The sequence below is a fragment of the Mus musculus genome, chromosome 18 (genome assembly GCF_000001635.26).
Source record: "Mus musculus strain C57BL/6J chromosome 18, GRCm38.p6 C57BL/6J".
NCBI classification, from domain to species: domain Eukaryota; kingdom Metazoa; phylum Chordata; class Mammalia; order Rodentia; family Muridae; genus Mus; species Mus musculus.
The window spans coordinates 42,281,645-42,302,485 of NC_000084.6; the positions used below are offsets into that span (position 1 = coordinate 42,281,645).

General features: G+C 37.9%; 1 protein-coding gene across 4 annotated transcripts in view; it reads left to right on the forward strand.

The window, feature by feature from the left end:
- The window catches only part of Rbm27 (RNA binding motif protein 27), a 66,338-nt gene that overhangs the window by 6,440 nt on the left and 39,057 nt on the right, over window positions 1-20,841 (forward strand). For 3 of the 4 annotated variants that reach the window (XM_006525863.3, XM_006525864.3, NM_172626.2), the window contains exons 2-7: window positions 6,464-6,582; window positions 10,339-10,463; window positions 16,789-16,880; window positions 17,499-17,692; window positions 18,606-18,866; window positions 20,079-20,372. In XM_006525863.3, coding sequence (XP_006525926.1) covers window positions 6,464-6,582; window positions 10,339-10,463; window positions 16,789-16,880; window positions 17,499-17,692; window positions 18,606-18,866; window positions 20,079-20,372 — 1,085 coding nt within the window. The remainder of the gene's footprint in view (window positions 1-6,463; window positions 6,583-10,338; window positions 10,464-16,788; window positions 16,881-17,498; window positions 17,693-18,605; window positions 18,867-20,078; window positions 20,373-20,841) is intronic. The other variant, XM_017317887.2, reaches the window with a different exon arrangement.

A 20,841-nucleotide genomic window follows, 5' to 3' on the forward strand; every position in this document is an offset into this window, starting at 1 on the left:
GTTATTGTATGTCTTTTTATACCATTATTTTGTTTGGTAATGTTTTTCTTTATTTCTTTACTGTTTTGGTTTTTGGTAATGTTTTTCATAGCCACCTTCTAGTCATGTGACTTGAAGGGCAAGGTCTGTCTTACTCAAAGTCATCAAAGTCATCAAGCAAGAGACTTGGTACTAAGCCTAGCGGTGGTGGTGCACCCCTTTAATCCTAGTACTTAGGAACCAGAGGCAAGCGGATCTCTTGAGTTTGAGGCCAGTCTGGTCAACAGAGCGAGTTTCATCCAGGACATCCAGTGCTATACAGAAACCCTGTCTCAAAAAAAACAAAACAAAAAACAAAACCAAAAAACAAAGAAAGGGAGAGACTTGGTACTTAATTAACAAACAGTACATGTTAAATGAATGAACATCCTCATATGTATATTTTGATTGCTTGACAATTAGAAAAATAAGTTTGGGCTGGGGTGGGGGTGCAGCTTAGTAATGCAGAGGGCCTTGGGTTTGAGTTCCAGCGTAAAAAGAGATTTATTTTTTGCTAATTTTACTTTATGCATATATTAATGGGTGATTACTGTTCAAGGATATACAGTTCCAAGTATCAAAATTGCTTGATGTGTATATTATGCATATTATCAAAAGCAAAACAATTGTGGGGATATCTCTTCTCTATATACTTTCATGAAAACCCCTAATTAAGAGTAAAATGAAGCCAGGTATGTAGTGAAACATGCCTTCAATCCCAGCATTTGAGAAGCAGAGGAAGGGGAAATCTCAGCCTGGTCTATATAGTGTGTTCTAGGACAGTCAGAGCTGCCTAGAGAGAGAGAGAGAGAGACCCTGTCTCAGCAAAAGATGTGCACTCCTTTAATCCCAGCACTTGGGAGTTCGAGGGTAGCCTGGTCTGTGTACTGACAATGATTACATAGTGAAACCCTATCTCAATGAAGAGTAGGAGTAAGAGGAAAATGCTATCTATGATCTTCACCCAAAATTCATGGGTTGAAATTTAATCCCCGTTAGTAAGAGGTGAAGCCTTTATTATTATTGCAGTATAGGAAATAAAATTATTGGTGTTTATTTTTAATTTTTCTTCTATACTTTGTAGCTTTGTAGCCTTAACCACTCACTATTTGATTTCTAATTGATATCATATCAGGAAAGCATTTTCATATTTGTGTATTACTTTTATGGCCATCACTGTGCATGCCTAATATTTCATACATCTCTGGTAGTAGGAGTGGCTTCCCCCCAATGACGATGACCACTACCACTACCACCACTACCTCCTCTTCCTCTTCCTCCTCCTCTTCTTCCACCTCCTCCTCTTCTTCCACTTCCTCCTTCCTTCTCCTCTTCTCCTTCATTGGTTAGAAGTAATACTGTCTTTTTATAATAAACAGATTTTTTTAATGTATAAGTATTTTTAGGGTTTACCATTGTTTCCTGTCTAGTTTTTAGTAAATATGAATATTGGTGTTAATACACATTTGGATTAGTAGGCCTTTCCCCTCATGATTTGTTAGCACATTTATTAGTGGCCTTATCTCTGAAACAGAGATCACATTAAGAAGTTAAAATCAAGTCCATGTTACGAAAAATGTGAATTTTGCTTGAAGGTTTAATAGTATGTGTCTTATTCCTGAAGCAAATGCCAGCAATGGCTTTTTAGTTCTCTTGGCTTAGTGTCAAGTTAGAATCTTTACTTTTTTTAAAAAAATATTTATTTATTTATTTATTTATTTATTTATTTATTTATTTATTTATTATGTGTAAGTACACTGTAGCTGTCTTTAGACACTCCAGAAGAGGGCATCAGATTTCATTACGGGTGGTTGTGAGCCACCACCATGTGGTTGCTGGGATTTGAATTCAGGACCTTTGGAAGAGCAGTCGGCATTTTTAACCGCTGAGCCATCTCACCAGCCCGAATCTTTACTTTTTCATTTGGGAATTAGTTTCAAATATGAATGTTTCAAATATGAAGCTGATGTGTTAGTTCTTGTAATGTCTCTAAATAGAGAATTCATCAGAAGAGAAAAAAATTCAAATTGAGGGCTTTCTGGACATTTGTAGGTCAATATTTAGGCAAACACTCCACCATTGAGTTATTTCCACAGCGTTTTAGTTTTATTTTGAGATAGAGTTTCACTAAATTGCCTAGGCTGTTAGTTCATCCTATAGCCCAGGAATGCCTTAAAATTATAATCCCTCTCCCTCTGCTTCAGCCTCTCAAGTAGCTGGGACGTCAAGTCTATGCCAACAGGTCTACTATATAACTGGTTTTGTTTTTTAAGATGACTTAAAGATCATTAAAACATCTTACATTATATGTGAGTTTTAATGAGTCCTTGTATTGGAAATACTATTTTTGAAATTTTCTTTTGTTGATTGTTATTTCAATTAAAAGTAACTACTAGTTGAGGCTTATAGAATATTTGTCTTGTAGATATACACTAGAAAAGTATATGTGATGTGAAATACATTTTACATGCATGGAGTTATAGCCTAATTTTACATCAAAGGTAGACTCTGCCTAATCTTTCAAAACATTTAAAAATTAAATTTATTTGTGTATATATTCATGTGTGCAAACATTTTGTGTGTGTGTTGTTTGTATGGGTATGCCTGTGCTATTGTGTACATGTAGACCTATGAGAGTCATAGTTATCTTCATCATGTGGATACTGAGGCTTGAACTAAGCCCAGCAAAGGCCTGTACTCACTGAGCCATATTACTAGGCCTTCTTTGGATTGGAGTACTTAGTTTTTCCTTGCAGATTTGTAGTTTTGATGTTAGGCTTTTTAGTAGTATTTTTGTTTGTTTTAAATTTTATTTATTTTATTTCATGTGCATTGGTGTTTTGCCTGCATGTATGTCTGTGTGAGGGTGTCAGATCCCTTGGAATTGTTGTTATGGACAGTTGTGAGCTGCCATGTGGGTGCTGGGAGCCTATAAGTCTAGCACTAAAGAGGATAAAGCAAGAGGACAGCTCCAAGTTTGAGGCCAGCCTAGGCTACGTTGCAATATCCAGGCCAGTGTGAGCTACATTTTGGGTAACTTGTTTCAATCACCTTAAAATGTGTTTTATCAGAAGCAGTCCAGTTCTGCATTTATTTGTCCTTTAGTCTAAATACTAAATTAGGTAAAAGGAACCTGGGATTATTAAACCCAGTAACTAGATATTTTGCCTGACTAGAAACTTCATTTGTTTTGTTTTGTTTTGTTTTGTTTGTTTGCTTGTTTGTTTTTTGGAGACAGGGTCTCTCTATACAGCACTGGCTGGCCTTGAACTCACAGATATTCATCTGCCTTTGTCTTAAAGGTATAAACCATCACACCTGGCATCATATTCTTACTCAGAATTATGCTTGTCAGGTCATGAAACTCTGAAGGTTTTAATAACAACACAGAAAAACAATACTGCCATTTTCTGCCATATTTACTTATTTATTTCAATATTTTATAGAGTATGAATGTCTTGCCTGTACATATATATGTTCACTTTGCACACCTGGTACTTGCAGAGACCAGAAATAGGAACTAGAGGTACAGATGGCTATACTCTTCCTATGGGTGCTGGGAATCAAACCTAGGTTCTCTGTAAAAGAAAGTGTAAAAGAAATACACATTCTTAACCATTGAACCATTTCTTTGCTTCTTCTGTATCATATTTTTAAAAGTCAGTGTTAGAGAATATCTGTGGCTGGTAAGATGGTAAAGGTGCTTCAAGCCTTATGACCTGAGTTCAGTGTTAGCAGGAGAGAACAGATTCCAGCAGGTTGTCTTCTAATTCCCATGTAAACGTGCACACAAGCACACACGTATTTAAACAAGAAGAGTATCCTTATCCAAGATACAAATCTTTAATTGAAATATTATACACACACACACACATATATATATACATATACATATACATATACATATACATATATATATATATACATATATATATATATATATATATATATATAAAATTTAAAATTGGGCTTGTGCTAAAATGATCTGTTCATACTTCTCCAGAAGGCAATATATTTTAAAAGAATATTTATTTATTTATGTATTTGGTTTTTCGAGACAGGGTTTCTCTGTGTAACCCTGGCTGTCCTGGAACTCACTCTGTAAACTAGGTTGACCTTGAACTCAGAAATCCGCCTGCCTCTGCCCCCAAGTGCTAGGATTAAAGGTGTGCACCACCATGCCAAGCCAGTTCTTTCTTTAAAAAAAGTATGTGTATGGTGAGTGTCTGTGCAGAGGTTTGTGCTCACAGAGGCCAGAAGAGAGCCTTGGATCCCCTGGTGCTGGAGTTACAGATGATTGTAGGCTGCATGATGTGGGTGCTAGGAACAGAACTTGAATTTTTTTATATGAGCAATAAGGGCTCTTAACTGCCAAGCAGTCTTTCCAGCCATAATATACTTTTTAATTAAAAAGAAAATTGTGTATTTTTATAATATGCAAATAATACATATTCATTTTAGCACACTTTGACCTGTGCTTCTGATTATGTAAATTAGTTCTGAGTTTTATAAAATTGAGAGTGAATTCATTTTCTCTTTTATTAGAATTAGGTTTATCGTCTATCTGTCTGTCTGTGTCTCTCTAGAAGTAGGTTCATGGTATCTCTCTGTGTGAGTGTGTGTATGTGGAAGCCAGATGTCCACATCAGGTGTTTTTTCCTCCATCTCTACCTCATCTCTCATTGAAACTCACTGATTGGCTGTGTTGGTTGACCATCAAGTTCTGGGGCTGTGTCTCTGCTTGACCAATGATCCACAGTCAGGTCCTCATGCTTGTGCTGCCGCCCCTTTACCAGGGAGCTCTTGTCCCATTCCCCTAGGTGTATAGGCTTTTTACAGGACCACCCTTTCCTAACGTGGTGTTGGCAATGGAGACAAGCTTTGCTCTTTTACTAATGTGTAGGCTTTTGTTTAGTTGCCAATTTGTTTTAAGATAGGGTTTCTTTGGCCCAGTATGTTCTTGAACTCAATGTGATCTTCCTGCCCTGATCTCCCAAATCCTGAGAATTATAAGTATGAACTACCACTTCTAAAGTAGAGGTGCTAGTTTTCCTTTTGTTAGAAAATGTGATTGATGGTCATAGGTTGAAATGTCTTAAACTTTCTGTTTGGCAAGTGAGGACTAAGAATTATAGAATAAGACTATATTGAATAGCATTTTATAAGGATTTGATCACTTTGCTTGCATGATGATTAATTTGCTGTCATCTAGAATGTTCATTTTTACCTTGATAAGAACCAGGCACATACCTTTAATTCCAGCAGGCAGAGGCAGGAGGAGCATCACAGATTTAAGGCCACACATAAAATTCTAGACCAGTGAGACCCTGTCTCAGAAATAAAACAAGGCCAGGCATGTGGGCGCACGCCTTTAATCCCAGTACTTGGGAGGCAGAGGCAGGCGGATTTCTGAGTTCGAGGCCAGCCTGATCTACAGAGTGAGTTCTAGGACAGCCAGGGCTATACAGAGAAACCCTGTCTTGAAAAACCAAAAAAAAAAAAAAAAAAAACAAATAAAAAAAACCATACATATGAACACATAAATATGTGTGTGTATATATGTGTGTACACATTTATATATTTAAGTATGTATATGTACACATACATTTACATATCAACATGTAAACTTTTTTTAACATTTATTTATTTTATGTGAGTACGCTGTAGCTGTCTTCAGACAAACCAAAAGAGGGCGTCAGATCTCATTATGGATGGTTGTGAGCCACCATGTGGTTGCTGGGAATTGAACTCAGAACCTCTGGAAGAGCAGTCAGTGCTCTTAACCACTGAACCATCTCTTCAGCCCCAACATGTAAACTTTTAAGATCAAACAGATTTGTTAGGAATAAGCAAGCCAGAATCATGCAATCTCTGGCATAGGAGGTAGTTTTTGAGTATCAAAGCAAATTTCAGCCACCTTTAGAGCACTTGTATACTGGTTTCTAGCTCTTGAAGTTTCCCTTTGCTCACAGCTGGTAATGACTTAGGAACAGGGTGGGAAGGTTAGTGGTAGTTTGAGTAGCCAATTTTGGATGCTGGTTCCTGTGCTTTAGGCAAAGGTACTTGCGAAGAGGAAGAATCTGTCTCATCATTTTCCCTTCCTTGCTTTTTCCTCACTGGCCACATGAAACATAGTTCCTGGGGATGTTATATGTGGCACCAATTTAGGGGTGACCCTTTCCCTGTTGCTTCTGAGAAAGCAAATAAATGTACTGATTCAATGTTCTTTGTTTTGCTAGAACCTTGGAAATAGGAGGCAAACTAAATATTTAAGAAAAATAAAACAAGCAGAAAAGGAAAATCTCACTTGGCATACTGTTTGTGATGATAGCTGCCTGTGTTTGCAGTCAGTTTAAATCTTTGATTTTCTAAAATACGGTAATGTCTTTAGTAATGTTACTATTCACAATGTTTCATGATTTTAATTTTCTCTTTGTTTAACTAGATGTGATGCTGACCCTTCAGCCCTAGCCAACTATGTTGTAGCACTGGTCAAGAAGGACAAACCTGAGAAGGAATTGAAAGCCTTTTGTGCTGACCAACTTGATGTCTTTTTACAAAAAGGTAATTGTTGTAGGCCTTCAACCAATTATTTTAGGTAAATATTTTTAATTTAAAACTTTCTGAAAAGAACCAGTGGGGCTGGTACATGCCTGTAATCCCAAAATTTAGGAAGCTGGGGCAGGAGTTAGAGGCCCACCTGGGGCTATGTAAGGAAATTCCAAGTCACGTGAGCTACTTACTGGGGCAAGACCCTGCCTCAAACAAAATAGCAGCAACAACCAAACTTCATGAAGGAATAACTTAAGGGGAAAAAACTTTTGGAATTTGTGTGTAATCCTTCTTTGCACAGTGCCAAGCTAATCTCAGTATCATTCTAATTTTATGTGGTGAGACAGGTATAAACTTTACAGAAAATTAGGAACAGTCCTTTTAATTCATCAATATCTCCATTCTTGATGCTTCCATTTTTGTTGTGTGTTTAGGAAGTACAGCTTTTCCTGTCCGTCTTTGCTTCTTCTCTCTATTGAGACAGTGGTTCTGATATTTGGTAGATTCTTTGCAGCTTTGGGCAGTACTTAGCTGACAGTTAAGAGATAATTGTTTAAGGCTACTGAAGCTGCTTTCTAGTGTGTGTCGGTGTGTGTGTGTATCTGCATGTGCCTATTTGTATTTATACATATTATATTCATGCATGGGCAGGCATACATATGTTCTTATGGGAAACATAGGCCAGCCAACACATGTCATTTCTTAGGAGCCTTCTGTCTTGTTTTTTGATTTTGTGTCATTGGTCTGGAACTTGCAAAGTAGGCTAGGCTGGCTGGCCAGCAAGTCCCAGAGATCTTCCTTCTCTAGTGCCGGAACTACAATTAACGTGCCACCACAGTATGGATTCTGGGTTCAAATGCAGTGCTTCACTGACCGAGCAATCTCCATAGCCCTGAAGCTGCATATTCTTGCTGTTAATACAATGAACCCAATGTTCTTTTTCTCTCTCAGCTGGGGCATCTTGAGATCTAAGAAGAGATGGGCAGGATTCTCTTCTCTTTGCACCTTTAACTTCTTATCTTCAGCTGGACACGAGGTGCTTGCTTGTAACTCAGCACCCAGGAGTTGGAGGCAGGAGGATCTGAAGATCAGGGTTGTCCTTTGCTACATAGCCTGGGCTTCACAAGACTGTCAAAATAAACAGAACTCTTTTAACCAAAGTCCTACCACGAAACAGAGCTTGCAAGAAGTTTCTCTTGCTGTTTTCTTGATATTTTCTGCCCCACTCCACCCCTACCCCTGTCCAGTCCTCTTCTAAACCACACTGCCCACCTAGAGAGGTCTTCAAATGTCAGTGTCCCTACTCAGAGCCTGTGGAGATGTTTTATGTTTGCCTGGAATAGTCTTTCTCCTTTTTGGTCTCTGCAGATGTTATCATGCACAGTTGCTATGTGCTCATTTACCCTTTATTCCTCCCAGCTCTGCTCTCCCTCTCCCTTCTCCTCTCCGTCTCTCTGTTCCTCTCCTCCCCCTTGCCAGCCCCCTCTCTCATATTTTGAGAAAGGGTCTCACTATATATCTGTAGCTGGACTGAAACTCACCATGTTGAACAGGCTGACCTAGAACTCATAAACATCTGCTTACCTTGTTGCTCTTGAATACTGGGCTTAAAGGCAAGTACTGCATAGCACTTGTATAACACCTGCCATTTACTTATTTTCCAGTTCATCTATTTTCCTCCATTGTTTTATCTTTTCTTGCAAGTAGAAACTTGGAGCCTATAGTATTTGGTTATTTATTTATGCGTGTGTGTGTGTGTGTGTGTGTGTGTGTGTGTGTGTGCACGTCAAAGCATGCATTTGAAGGTCAGAGGAGAACTTTGAAGAGTGGGGTCTCTCTTACTATGTGGAGCATGGAGATTGGAGTCAGTCAGCAGGCTTGGTGGTAAAGGCCTTTTAGTTAGCCATGTCACTAGCCCTATTGTTTTTTTCTTTCTTTCTATTTTTTTTTAATTGAACTGTCTTTCAAATTTAAAAAGTACATGTGAAAATACAAAAGAATATGAAGTTACTTTGTTGTTGTTGTTGTTGTTTTTGTTTGTTTTTGTTTTTCTGAGACAGGGTTTCTCTATGCTGCCCTGGCTGTCCTGGAACTCACTCGGTAGACCAGGCTGGCCTCGAACTCAGAAATCCACCTGCCTCTGCCTCTGCCTCCCAAGTGCTGGGATTAAAGGCGTGTGCCATCACTGCCTGGCAGTTTTATTTATTCTTATGTGTTTCTTTATTGTTAGGGATCATATAGCACAGGGTATCCTTGAATGTGTCATATATTGGAGGATGACCCTTGAACTTCTGATCATCTTTTTTTGTTTGTTTGGTTTTGGTTTTTTGAGACAGTGTTTTTCTGTTTAGCCATTGCCTCGATACTCCTGATCTTCTTGCCTCTACCTCTGATGTACTGGGATTACAGGCATAAACCACTAAACTTGGTTTACTGTTGATTAAACACATTTAGTTTTCTGCATCCTAGGCAAACACTCATTTATATCCCCAAGCCTATTTTTTTGTTTTTGAAAAATTATTTTTATTTTATGTATATGAGTGTTCTGCCTACATGTATGTCAGTGTACTGTTTACATGCTTGTGCCTGTGAGGTCCACCAGAGGGTGCCAGATCCCTTGGAACTCAGTTATGGATGGTTGTGATCTGCCATGGGATTCTGGAACTGAACTCGGGTCCTCTGTAAGAGCCATAATCAAGCTCTTAACTGCTGGGCTGTCTCTCTAGCTCCTGGGTTGTGTTATCTGTTCATTCATTTATTTAATCTACCTATCCCTCCATCCTTATGGGTATGGGGATCACACCAGTACAGGTTATTGGAACTACTGAGAGTAGTCTAGGCTGATGACCCTCCAGCCAGGCTTCCTGAATCAGGTATTACAGGTGTAAACCACCATTTTCCACTTCTGCTAACAGTTTTACCATTTGGAAAAAAGTTTGCTTATAAAATTAGTAGCATAAAGGAGTGTGTATGAAGATGCTTTTTTGTGTGTGTGTGGTGAAAGTAGTTAACATTTTAGAAATGTGTAACAATTGCAACATGAGATGCCTTTGAAATACCCAGTCCTCCGTTTTGTTGGGAATTGAACCATCTGCCACTGAGCAGAACCCCATAGGGCAAGACCAATGAAAGTTACTTTAATTAGAGTAAAACTAGAAATATTTTGATACTTATGTTTTCGTCAAGATTGCCTATTTCTCTTATTCTATTTGTCTGAGGAAGTTTCAGATAGGACCAAAATACAGTTGAGTAAAACACCAATGCTGATTTCAACCCATTTAAACACATCTAGTTCAGTCTTTGAGTGGATAGTGCATTCTGTCCAACTGTAGGATTGTACCATGAGATTACTCCTTCCTCTTCTACAGATGTCTTTTTCCCACCTATAGTACACAGTTTGTCATTTCAGTTTTTTTGAACAGATAAACACATAAACACATCTGATATTCTTAGAAGGTCAAGAAAGTCTTATAATCTATTTGATAATTTATTTTGTTAGTCTCTTTCTTATAGGAACTTTGTCTCTCTAATCTTTTGTTCTTAAGCAACACAATGTTATATTTATATCATTTGCACACATACAATTATGTCTGAAGGATTTAAAAATAAACAAAACCTCTAGAAGTGGATTTCTTTTCCTTTAAGGTAAGTCTTGGTTTTAAAGCCTGACAGCAGTGTTAAAGATTTCCTGTATTTTAAAATGATGGCAACAGTATCTAAACTTTCCAGTTTTGTTTGTATAACATTTAAATATTTTTTTCTCTTCAGAGACTTCAGGTTTTGTGGACAAACTATTTGAAAGTCTTTATACTAAGAACTACCTTCCACCATTGGAACCAGTTAAACCTGAGCCAAAACCACTAGTCCAAGAAAAAGAAGAAATTAAAGAAGAGGTAATATACTTCTTAGATTCTGTCACCAGGATTCTTAATTGCAAGTTGAAATTGTTTTTGTTATTTTGTTTGTTTGTTTTGTTGAGACAGGGTCTTTCTATGTAGTCCTATGTAGTGGAACTTGCTATGTAGATCATGTTGCCTTGAATTTATAGAGATCCATTTGCCTCTGCTTCCCATGCTAGGGATACAGGTAGTATGTGCCATCCTGCCCACCCTGAAAGAAATTTTTTTTTTGGACAAGGTCTCCACCTAGAGGTGCATTTTCTTAGGTCAGCTAGAAGCCAGCAAGCCTTAGTGATCCTTTCTTTGCTTCTCAGAGCTGGGTTACAGATGTGAGTAGGACGCCCCACTCATGAGGGTGCCAGCATCTGAACTCGGGTCCTCGTGATTAAATACCAAGCACTATTAACGTGGGGCCATTTCTTCAGACCTCAGAAATCGAGTGATTTCTAAAAAACAAAAGTTTGGGTACATACAGAGACTTGGATAACAATATAACGTCGCAAAGATGGGGAAATGCTACTCTTTCTAACTACACTATCAACATTGGAAAAATAAACAGAAATATTGTTAAAGTATAAAAACATGATTAAAGATACCAAGCTAAGGGCCTGGAAAGATGGCTCAATAGTTAAGTATGTAGTCCTCTCTTACAGAGGACTTGTATTTGGTTACCAGCACCTACTTCTGGTGGCCATAACCGTGTTACCTCTAACCCTAGATGATTCAATGCCTTTGGCCTCTGTGGGCATCTGCACTCCTGTACACATACCCACCCCCATAAAATAATTAAAAAAAAAAATCCTAAGAAAAGATACCAGCCTAATTGCTTGTTTGAGCCAATATAAAAATATTACAGCCTTCATTTATAATCCATTATATATATATAAATCAGGTAATATTTAATAAGAATGTAGAAAAGATATTTTTAAGTGTACAAATACATAATCTCTAGTCCAGGAACAGAAATATTTTCTAACTTTTTTTTTTAATTGTTTTTATTTTATCAGCTGTACAGTTAGCTTGTGGTTAAGAGCACTTGGCCTTGCAGAGGATTCCCAGCACCAACGTGACAGTTTGCAACCATCTATAAATCCAGTTCTAGGGTGCATAGTACTGGCCTCACTTCCTTGGGTTATATACTGTGATGGGGAGGCATAAGCCAAATACACCTTTTCCTCCCCAAGTTACTTTTGGTCATGGTGTTTTATTATGGCAGTAGTACCCTTAACTAAGACAAGTCTCTTGGAACTAGAGTTATAGACGTTTGTGAGTTGCCATATGGGTTCTAAGAATTGGGTCCTTTGGAAAGAGCAGCAAGTGCTCTTAACTACTGAGCTATCTCTCTAACCCCCATTTCTCAGCTTTTAACTTAGTTTATATATATTTTTATAATCTTTGAGATCGCTGGGCATGGTGGCGCACGCCTTTAATCCCAGCACTCCGGAGGCAGAGGCAGGTGGATTTCTGAGTTCGAGGCCAGCCTGGTCTACAAAGTGAGCTCCAGGACAGCCAGGGCTACACAGAGAAACCCTGTCTCGAAAAACCAAAACCAAAACAAACAAACAAAAAAACCCCAAAATCTTTGAGATCAGGGCTGGAGAGATGGTTCAGTGGTTAAGAGCTCTTTCAGAGATCCTGAGTTCAATTTCCAGCATCCACATGGTGGCTCTGATGCCTACTTCTGACAGGTCTGAAGACAGCGACAGTGTACTTACATAAATAAATCTAAAAATTACTTTATTCTACAGCAAAGTGACTTTCAAATCTTTTATTTAGAAATAATTGTAAATTTACATCAGTTATATAGGTAGCGCTCACATGATGCCTGCTTAGCTGTGTTATTGAGGATTTGCTCCATTTACTTTAATTATATGTCCATACCGTAATTTTTTAATCATTGCTCACATAAATAATGGCCTTCATCTTTTTGCATTTTCTAAGAATAAGAATATTCTTTAGTGAGCTGGAGATTTGGTTCAGTTTGTAGAATATTGGCCAAACATGTACAAAGCCTTGGGTTTGATCAGTATTGCTGTATAAAATCAGATGTGGTGGTGCACACACCTCTAATCCCATCATTTTTATGGCAGGGGCAGAGAAATCAGAAGTTCACAGTCATCCTTGGCTGTATAGTGAATTTAGGGGTGATAAATGGGATACATGAACCATGGATACACGAAACCCTGTCTCAAGAAAAAGCTGGAGAGATTGTTTAGTTGGTTAAAAGTTCTTGCTTCTATAAACATGAGGACCAGAGTTTAATCCCCAAACATCTCCCCATCCCTGCACCCCCTCCCATCCCCGGCTCCCACAGACTCCTCATATAAAACCCTACTGCCTTATAATACCAGTACTGGGAGGGTGCCTGGGGCTTGCTGGGTACCAATATAGTCATAGTGGTACCAGTGAGCTTAAGGTTTAGAAAGAGAACCTGTCTCAAAGAATAAGGAGGAAAGTCAGAAGATATCAGACATGGACTTCTACGTGAACTCACATATGGTGTGTCCATCTGTACATAACACACGAATGCACACACACACATATGGTGTGTCCATCTGTACATAACACACGAATGCACACACACGCACACGCGCGCGCGCGCGCGCTTTAAGATAACTATAGTACCATTATTAGTTTTAGTATATTTAACTTTCATACCGTATACTGTCCATTTATTAGTTTACCCTGCCGGGCCTCTTACTTATAGTCTGTTCTGTTCCTTTTTGTATGGAATTCTTTCTGAGATTTGTGTGTTGTTTATTTATCATACCTGATTGACTTTAAAAATTCTTTGAGATTTATTTTTATTTTGCATATGAGTATTTTGCCTGTACTTATGTCTGTATACCGTGTCTGTAATACCAGAAGAGAGCATTAGATTTCTTGAAATTGGGGTTCAACGCAGTTGTTAGCCATCATGTGGGTGCTGGGAATCAAACTCAGGTCCTGTGGAAGAGCAGCTACTACTTTTAACCACTGAGCCATCTCTCTAGCACTCTTATTGACATAATTGCTATATAATTGAACCAATCTAGCAAAATGTGGATGCTTCAAATAAAGATCAGCTGAGACCATTATCACTTTATTCTTATATAGTATAATTTCTTTTTATATATACATATACTTAAAAAAAAACTTTATTTTTATTTTATGTGTATGGGTAATTTTTCTACATGTGTGTCTTTACACCATGTAGACGTAATACCCTCAGAGGCCAGAGGAGGGTGTTGGATCTCCTGGGTCTGGAGTTATAATAGGCAGTTTGACTTGCCATGTGTGTACTGGAAACTAAACCCAGGTCCTTTGGAAGAGCAACTGGTGCTTTTAACCTGAGTCATTTCTTCAGCCCCCAACTTGTACTTTTTGAGGCAGGGTCTCATGCAGCCAGAAGTAGCCTTGAACTTCTGATCCTTCTGCTTCCACTTCCCAAAGGCCAGGTAAGATTCAAGAGTTTTAAGCCTGGCTCAAAAAGTCTTTAAAATGTAGGCTAGTGAAGTTCTTGGTATGTCTTTTTAAGTAGCAGAGATGGAAACTTTCCTTGCATACTGTACAGAAATTTTTCTTTGCTGCTTTATAGAGTGTGTAATTTATGATCTTTGGAATAGGTTATGGCAAGTAACTTTTTTCTATAGTCATTGTTCGTTATCCACTGGTGTATAAGAATCTGTTTAAGGGCTGGAGAAATGGCTCAGTAGTTAAGAGCAGTGACTACTCTTCCAGAGTTCCTGAGTTCAATTCCCAGCAACCACATATTGGCTCACAGCCATCTTTAATGGGATCTAATGCCCTCTTCTGGTGTGTCTGAAGACAGTGTACTGTGTCCTCATACATAATAAATAAGTATTTAAAAAAAGATTGTGTTTAAATGACAATTGATTTGAATATTAACAAAAGTAATCCTGGGAGCTGGAGAGTTGATGGCACAGTGGGTTGAGCGCTTGCTTTTCCTCATGAGCTTCCCAATACCCAGGTTAGGACGCGCAAACACCTGCAACCCATCTCTTGGGGGTCCTCTAGCCTTCCAGCTTCCCCTGCTACCATACATTTAATGCACAGCACATTCGTGTCTGCAATGAGAAAAAACATTTTACATTTTTGAAAATTCTATTATCTTGTTTTAAAAGAATAGTTAAATCACTACAAGATTTCATTTGTAGTATCTTTTTAATAAGACCTAATTTGAAAACCAAAAACTGGGTAATATGAGCTTAGCCCTAAAGCTCTTCTGACTGACATCTGTCTGGCATTTCTTCGTCCTAATTTTGTTTGAGTTAGTTGTGATTATTGCTATAAGCAGTAGTTCACAAATAACCCTACATAAATATAATGGTTTAATTCCAGTTCTGCACAATTGGACTTTTACAGTGAGTGGTTCTGAAACAAATCTCAGGACTAGCCATCTTGGCTTTTTGATCCTCAGCTGCATTGTACTGTCAGTTGCTTTTATAATTAGATTATTGGCCACAAGGGAGACAGGCAAGAGAAATTGGACCATTGACTCAGTTCATCCTGGTGCTGAAAAACAACAAAAGATGTGTGCTATAATTTACGATGCACATGGCATTTGTTTCTTTTTACCAAAACTTTCCTGAGTCTTTAGTTTGTAAAGAAACACTATTCTGTGGTGTTTTTATTATCTAGATTCAGCTTGTTGCTTCTCAATGGAATTATGAATCAACTGTGTTCCTTGTAAATTGCTAGAAGAACAGACTTTTGAATCCAGTTGGATGAGTGTGTAGTCTCTGCTGATGCCATGTGGCTGCCATATTGTGGCTGCCATTATTATGCTGTCTGCATTTTATTATATTACTACCTTCTGGTCCATTCACTCATTTCCTGATTTTGATAATAAATGAGCTTTTCCATTATTTGGAAATTGGTTTAGGTCTTGCTCTGAACTCCCTAACTTTTTTCTTAAGGGTCTCATGATAATCCAAGGTTGCATTGAATTTATGATCCTTCTGTCCTAGTCTCCAAAATACTTGGCTAGGATTGCTTTTGCATGTTAACACATGTGGCCAAAACTAACATTTATTTTTTGTTTCTTTGAGACAGGATCTTGCTATGTAGGCCAGGCTGGCATCAAATTCACAGAAAACTGGCTCTGCTTCTCAAATGCTGGATTAAAGGCTTGCACCACCACACTCAGCCCAAACTTGATTAATTTATTTTTATTTTTAGATATTTTTTTACTTTTATTTATTTTTTATTTTGAGACAGTGTCTCTGTGTAGCCCTGGCTGTTCTAGAGCTTGATATGTAGACCAGGCTAGCCTGGATTTCATACCTGCCTCTTTCTCTCCAGTGCTAACATAAATGGTGTACACCACCATTCCCAGCTTGCCTATATTTTGAAATGAAGAAGGTAGAAACTTTTACTGTATGGTATCCAATGCTTGTTAGTTTTCTTGTAACAGTTTAGAGAATGATGTCCTTACTCTCTTCTTATACTAGAAGTAACTTACACTTTAAGTAGCATCAAAGTTAATATGCTTGTTTTTAAAAAATACATACTATAATATTTTGATTTTAGACAGAGTCTTGCTTTGTAGCTCTGGGTGTCCAAAACTCACTATGTTCATAAGCCAACCTTAACCTTATGTGTCTGTCTTCCTGCCTCAGCCCTGTCAAATGTGGATATGGCAGGTATGCACCACTATATCAGACTTATTATATAAGTACACTATAGCTGTCTTCAGACACACCAGAAGAGGGCATCAGATCTTATTACAGATGGTTGTGAGCCACCATGTAGTTGCTGGGAATTGAACTCATGACCTCTGGAAGAGCAGTCAGTGCTCTTAACTGCTAAGCCATCTCTCTATTCCCTCCCCCCCTCCCCCCTTTTTTTTTTTAAAGACAGTCTTGGTATAGGCCAGCTGGCCTCAAATGTAGCAATCCTTCTGTCTCAGTCATAAGACTCACTATCATAGCCAGTAACATTCCTGTTTTTGAACTAATGTGAGCTTGATTTTTACATTTCCTGTTCTGACGTTTTTTGGAAATGGCTTAAAACAGCATATTAACTATGCTTGCAACAGTCTGTGTATAAACGATTTAACTTGAGTGTTTATCCTTCTTTTTTTTTTTTTTTTTTTTTTTTTGGGAAGAAACTGCTGGGATTTCTTTGTTTAAAGACAGGGTGTAGGGTACCTTAAGGATGCCTCACCTTAAGTTTTCAGCTGTTGGAATTACAAGTGTATGGAGTCACACTTGGCTTAGGCCACAGTATTCATATACTTATTTATATCCTCTCTTACACAGATGACTGAGTTTTTAACTTAGAGTGGAATTGGTCTTATTTTTAACAAATCTTACAGGTATTTCAAGAGCCAGCAGAAGAAGAACGAGATACTAGAAAGAAGAAATATCCTAGTCCTCAGAAGAGTCGTTCAGAATCTAGTGAACGAAGGTTTGTATTTGTCTCTGAGTAAGCTATTGAAAGCTACTTTTAAGTATGGAGAGTTAGTATTTATGATCTGTATCCTTAAGCCGTCTCTAAAGCACTGAGGTGAGAACGTTGCCTTGTTTCTGTTCTGTCTTGCTATTGTCTTAGCTTCTGTGTCTTTTATAAACAGTCATTATTTGCTTTCCCCAAGAGCACAGGGGTGGGAGCAATCTCCTCAGAGAATTGTAAGGAAATGTTCCATTTGTTTAGGGGTGTGCGGTATTAGAATTTTTCCATGTTAGCATTTACCAAAAGGGTACAGTTTTGTCTGTTCACAGAGTGGTTTTTGTTTAGGAAGACTTATTGTGAGCCTTTCCAACTTTCTCCTTCTAATTTGTCTTCTCTTGCTCTCATACTTTGGATTTACCTTTTCTTTTTTCATTTCTCCCTACCCTGTGTACTTGAAGTGGGAAAACCCTTCCCTCTTTTAATAATGGTTAGAAGAATTAGTGGTAGTCTTGAGACATTCGAAAATAGACAGTATGAATTGTGATGACGTAAAGAGAGTATTTTATTCTCTGAATTTGTGTACAGCTCTCCTTTCTAGAGTCTACCTATGGCTTTTATATCTGTGTATTATAGAACACGTGAGAAGAAAAGAGAAGATGGCAAGTGGAGAGACTATGAGCGGTACTACGAGCGGAATGAGCTGTATCGGGAGAAGTATGACTGGAGAAGGGGCAGGAGCAAGAGCAGGAGTAAGAGCCGAGGCTTGAGTCGGAGTAGAAGCCGGAGCAGGGGCCGCAGCAAAGACCGGGATCCAAACAGGAACGTTGGTGAGTGGGCATCAGCCCCAGAGGGCTTGTTTGACAGGTGGGATAGATTTAAGACTGGAACTGTCTCAAAAGGCTGGGTATTGACCTTCTGACAGAGACAGGACGAATCTTGTGCACCCTTGCAATCAAGCCAGTTTCTTTTAAAACTATTCCTGTTATTATAACATATATCTAAATTTAAATAATTTTTATAATGTACTTTTTTTTTGGTTATGATCAGAGGAGGTGACATTCCTTTTTTTTTTATTATGTATTTTCCTCAATTACATTTCCAATGCTATCCCAAAAGTCTCCCACACCCTCCCCCAATGTACTTATTTTTATTTTATGTACATTGTTGATTTGACATGTCTGTGTGAGGGTGTTGTGTCCCCTGGAACAGGAGTTACAGGCAGTTGTGAGCTGACATGGTTACTGGGAATTGAACCTGTGTCCTCTGGAAGAACAGCCAATGCTTTTAACTGCTGAGCCATCTCTTCAGCCCTAAATAATTTTTAGAATTGATACAAATGTCTTTTAATCAGTGGCAACACCATTTAAGTAAAAGTTGTTTGCATTCTTTTGCTTTTTGTTTTGTTTTCTTTGAAAGTAATTGACTTTCTATAATAAGGTTGCCCAATGTTTATAAAATGTAAAAGACAGAAAAAAATCCTAAAATCCTAGTGGTGAAGCTAACATTTCTCCTGTGGATGTACTTGATGTTGTATCACATTGTTTTTCACAAGTTGTTTGAGGTATGTTCAGTGGTAACATTTCTGCTCATAGGATATGTTACTAATGAGTGCATTTAAGCTGTGGATCTCTCAGGAAGCTGAGGCTAATGTTCTTAGTCTTGCTGTTCTGAGGTAAATGTGGCTTAAGCACATAAACATGTGACCTCTTCATCTCTTGTTTCTTTTTGTCTCTAAAACAGAGCACAGGGAAAGATCAAAGTTTAAGAGCGAAAGAAATGACCTGGAGAGCTCTTATGTGCCTGTGTCTGCTCCACCTCCAAGCTCTTCTGAGCAGTATTCCTCTGGGGCACAGTCTATTCCCAGCACTGTCACTGTGATTGCACCTGCGCACCATTCTGAGAACACAACTGAGAGCTGGTCTAATTACTATAACAATCATAGCTCTTCCAATTCTTTTGGTCGAAACCCACCACCAAAGAGGCGCTGCAGAGATTACGATGGTAAAGATTGCCTTCTCTCTTGTATGTGCTGTTCTCAGCTAGGAAAGCAGGTGCTACAGATACTGCCTGGGTGGATCCCAGCAGCTTGACCTGCTGTTTTATATGAATACTAGTTGGTTTTTTCATATGCTGTGTAGTGTTTTTGTCAATTATAGTTTCCTGAAAATAACCCCATACTGCCATATAAAGAACTTCTTAATTGTTTTTTAAGGCTCTTACCTAGTATTTTATAAGTATGAAAATGTGCTTAACCCATTTACCATAATTATACCCTTAGATCCTTTCCAGCATTTTCAGTTATAAGCAGTACTATAACAAATAGCCTTGTATATCTTACCTAGTGGAAATTTAATGTTAAAATATTGTTTATATTGATGGATACTGTACATACTTACAGCATATAATAACATTTCAGTGCATGTATATGGTATGTGGTAATCACATCAGGGTAACTAGCCAAACTTATTTTTTTAGAGTTGGGAATGTTCATGAATTTTTATCTAGATATCTTATATCTAGATATAAAATATCTATCATATTTTAAAACAATTGTCAACTTTATTTTAAATTACGGAACATTATAAGTCATTTTTCCTGTCTATTTGAGTATTTTAAATTAAAACTGTATATAGCAAGAATGGTTGCTTTAAAATATTATTAAATGGATCACCAAAATGAAATTATCTTTTATTCCTTCCTTTCAAATCTTTGGTAAATGGTTATTTGATAAAATACCTAATTTTTAATATTAAAAAAAAAAAACCCTTTCTTTTTTAAATGAGAGCCTTACTGTACAGCCCAGACTTGCCTCAAATGTGCATGTAACTCAGGCTGACCTCAAACTTGCAATCCTCCTGCCTCAGCCTCTAGAATGCTAAGATAACAGGAGTCAGCACCACACCTGATTCTTATTATAAAAATTTAGCAATTTGGTTAATCTTATAGTAGCTACTTAGTATCTATCCTGTTTGACCCTACTGTTTTAAAATTTCAATATATCCTATTCTCATATAGAGTAGAGAATACTCTTGCCTCTACTTCAAGGCTATGTGGTCATTAATAGGAGAACACTAAGGAGATTTCAACTTCTTACAAAAATAACTACAATGTAAATTAGGATGTTGAGTTTTCTGGAATTTGTTTTATTCTTTGAACTCTAAGTAGATCGTAATAAGGTTTTTGTTTTTGTTTTTTTAATTTTAATTCTTACAGAAAGAGGATTTTGTGTACTTGGTGACCTTTGTCAGTTTGATCATGGAAATGATCCTCTAGTTGTTGATGAAGTTGCTCTGCCAAGTATGATTCCTTTCCCACCCCCTCCTCCTGGGCTTCCTCCTCCACCACCTCCCGGAATGTTAATGCCTCCAATGCCAGGTCCAGGCCCAGGCCCTGGTCCTGGCCCTGGCCCTGGTCCCGGCCCAGGCCCAGGCCCTGGTCATAGTATGAGACTTCCTGTTCCTCAAGGACATGGTCAGCCTCCACCTTCTGTTGTGCTTCCCATACCAAGTAAGTATGTGTTGGTTGAATCTTGTTTTGTTGATGAGTTGTATTTAGAAGAACCCCGTCCCTTTTGCTAACTGTTAAAATGCTTGAAAAACAGTAATGGAATTTAAAATATACTCCCATAATAAAGATATTCTTACTGTTTGCCATTCTTTATAGTACCTGCAGTGTACCCTTTGCTTGTAGTAGTCTGACTTGTGTTGACCTGGAGATAAAACCTTGTTAGCTGTTAGTAGTTTAAGATGATAGAGAAGAAACATGTTGGGAGTTTTATGGATTCTCTTAGTATTTCAAAAAAATCTCTTTAAGAATATTGAAATAACACTTGAAATCTTTTGTTATAGAATCTTTCAGACACACATAAGGATGAATAACTTGGGTAGTATTTGTTTAATTGGCCTCAGTGATTCTATTAAGCCAACTTGATTTTATTCTCTTTTCATAGTTTTTTGGGTTGATTTGTTTTCATAGG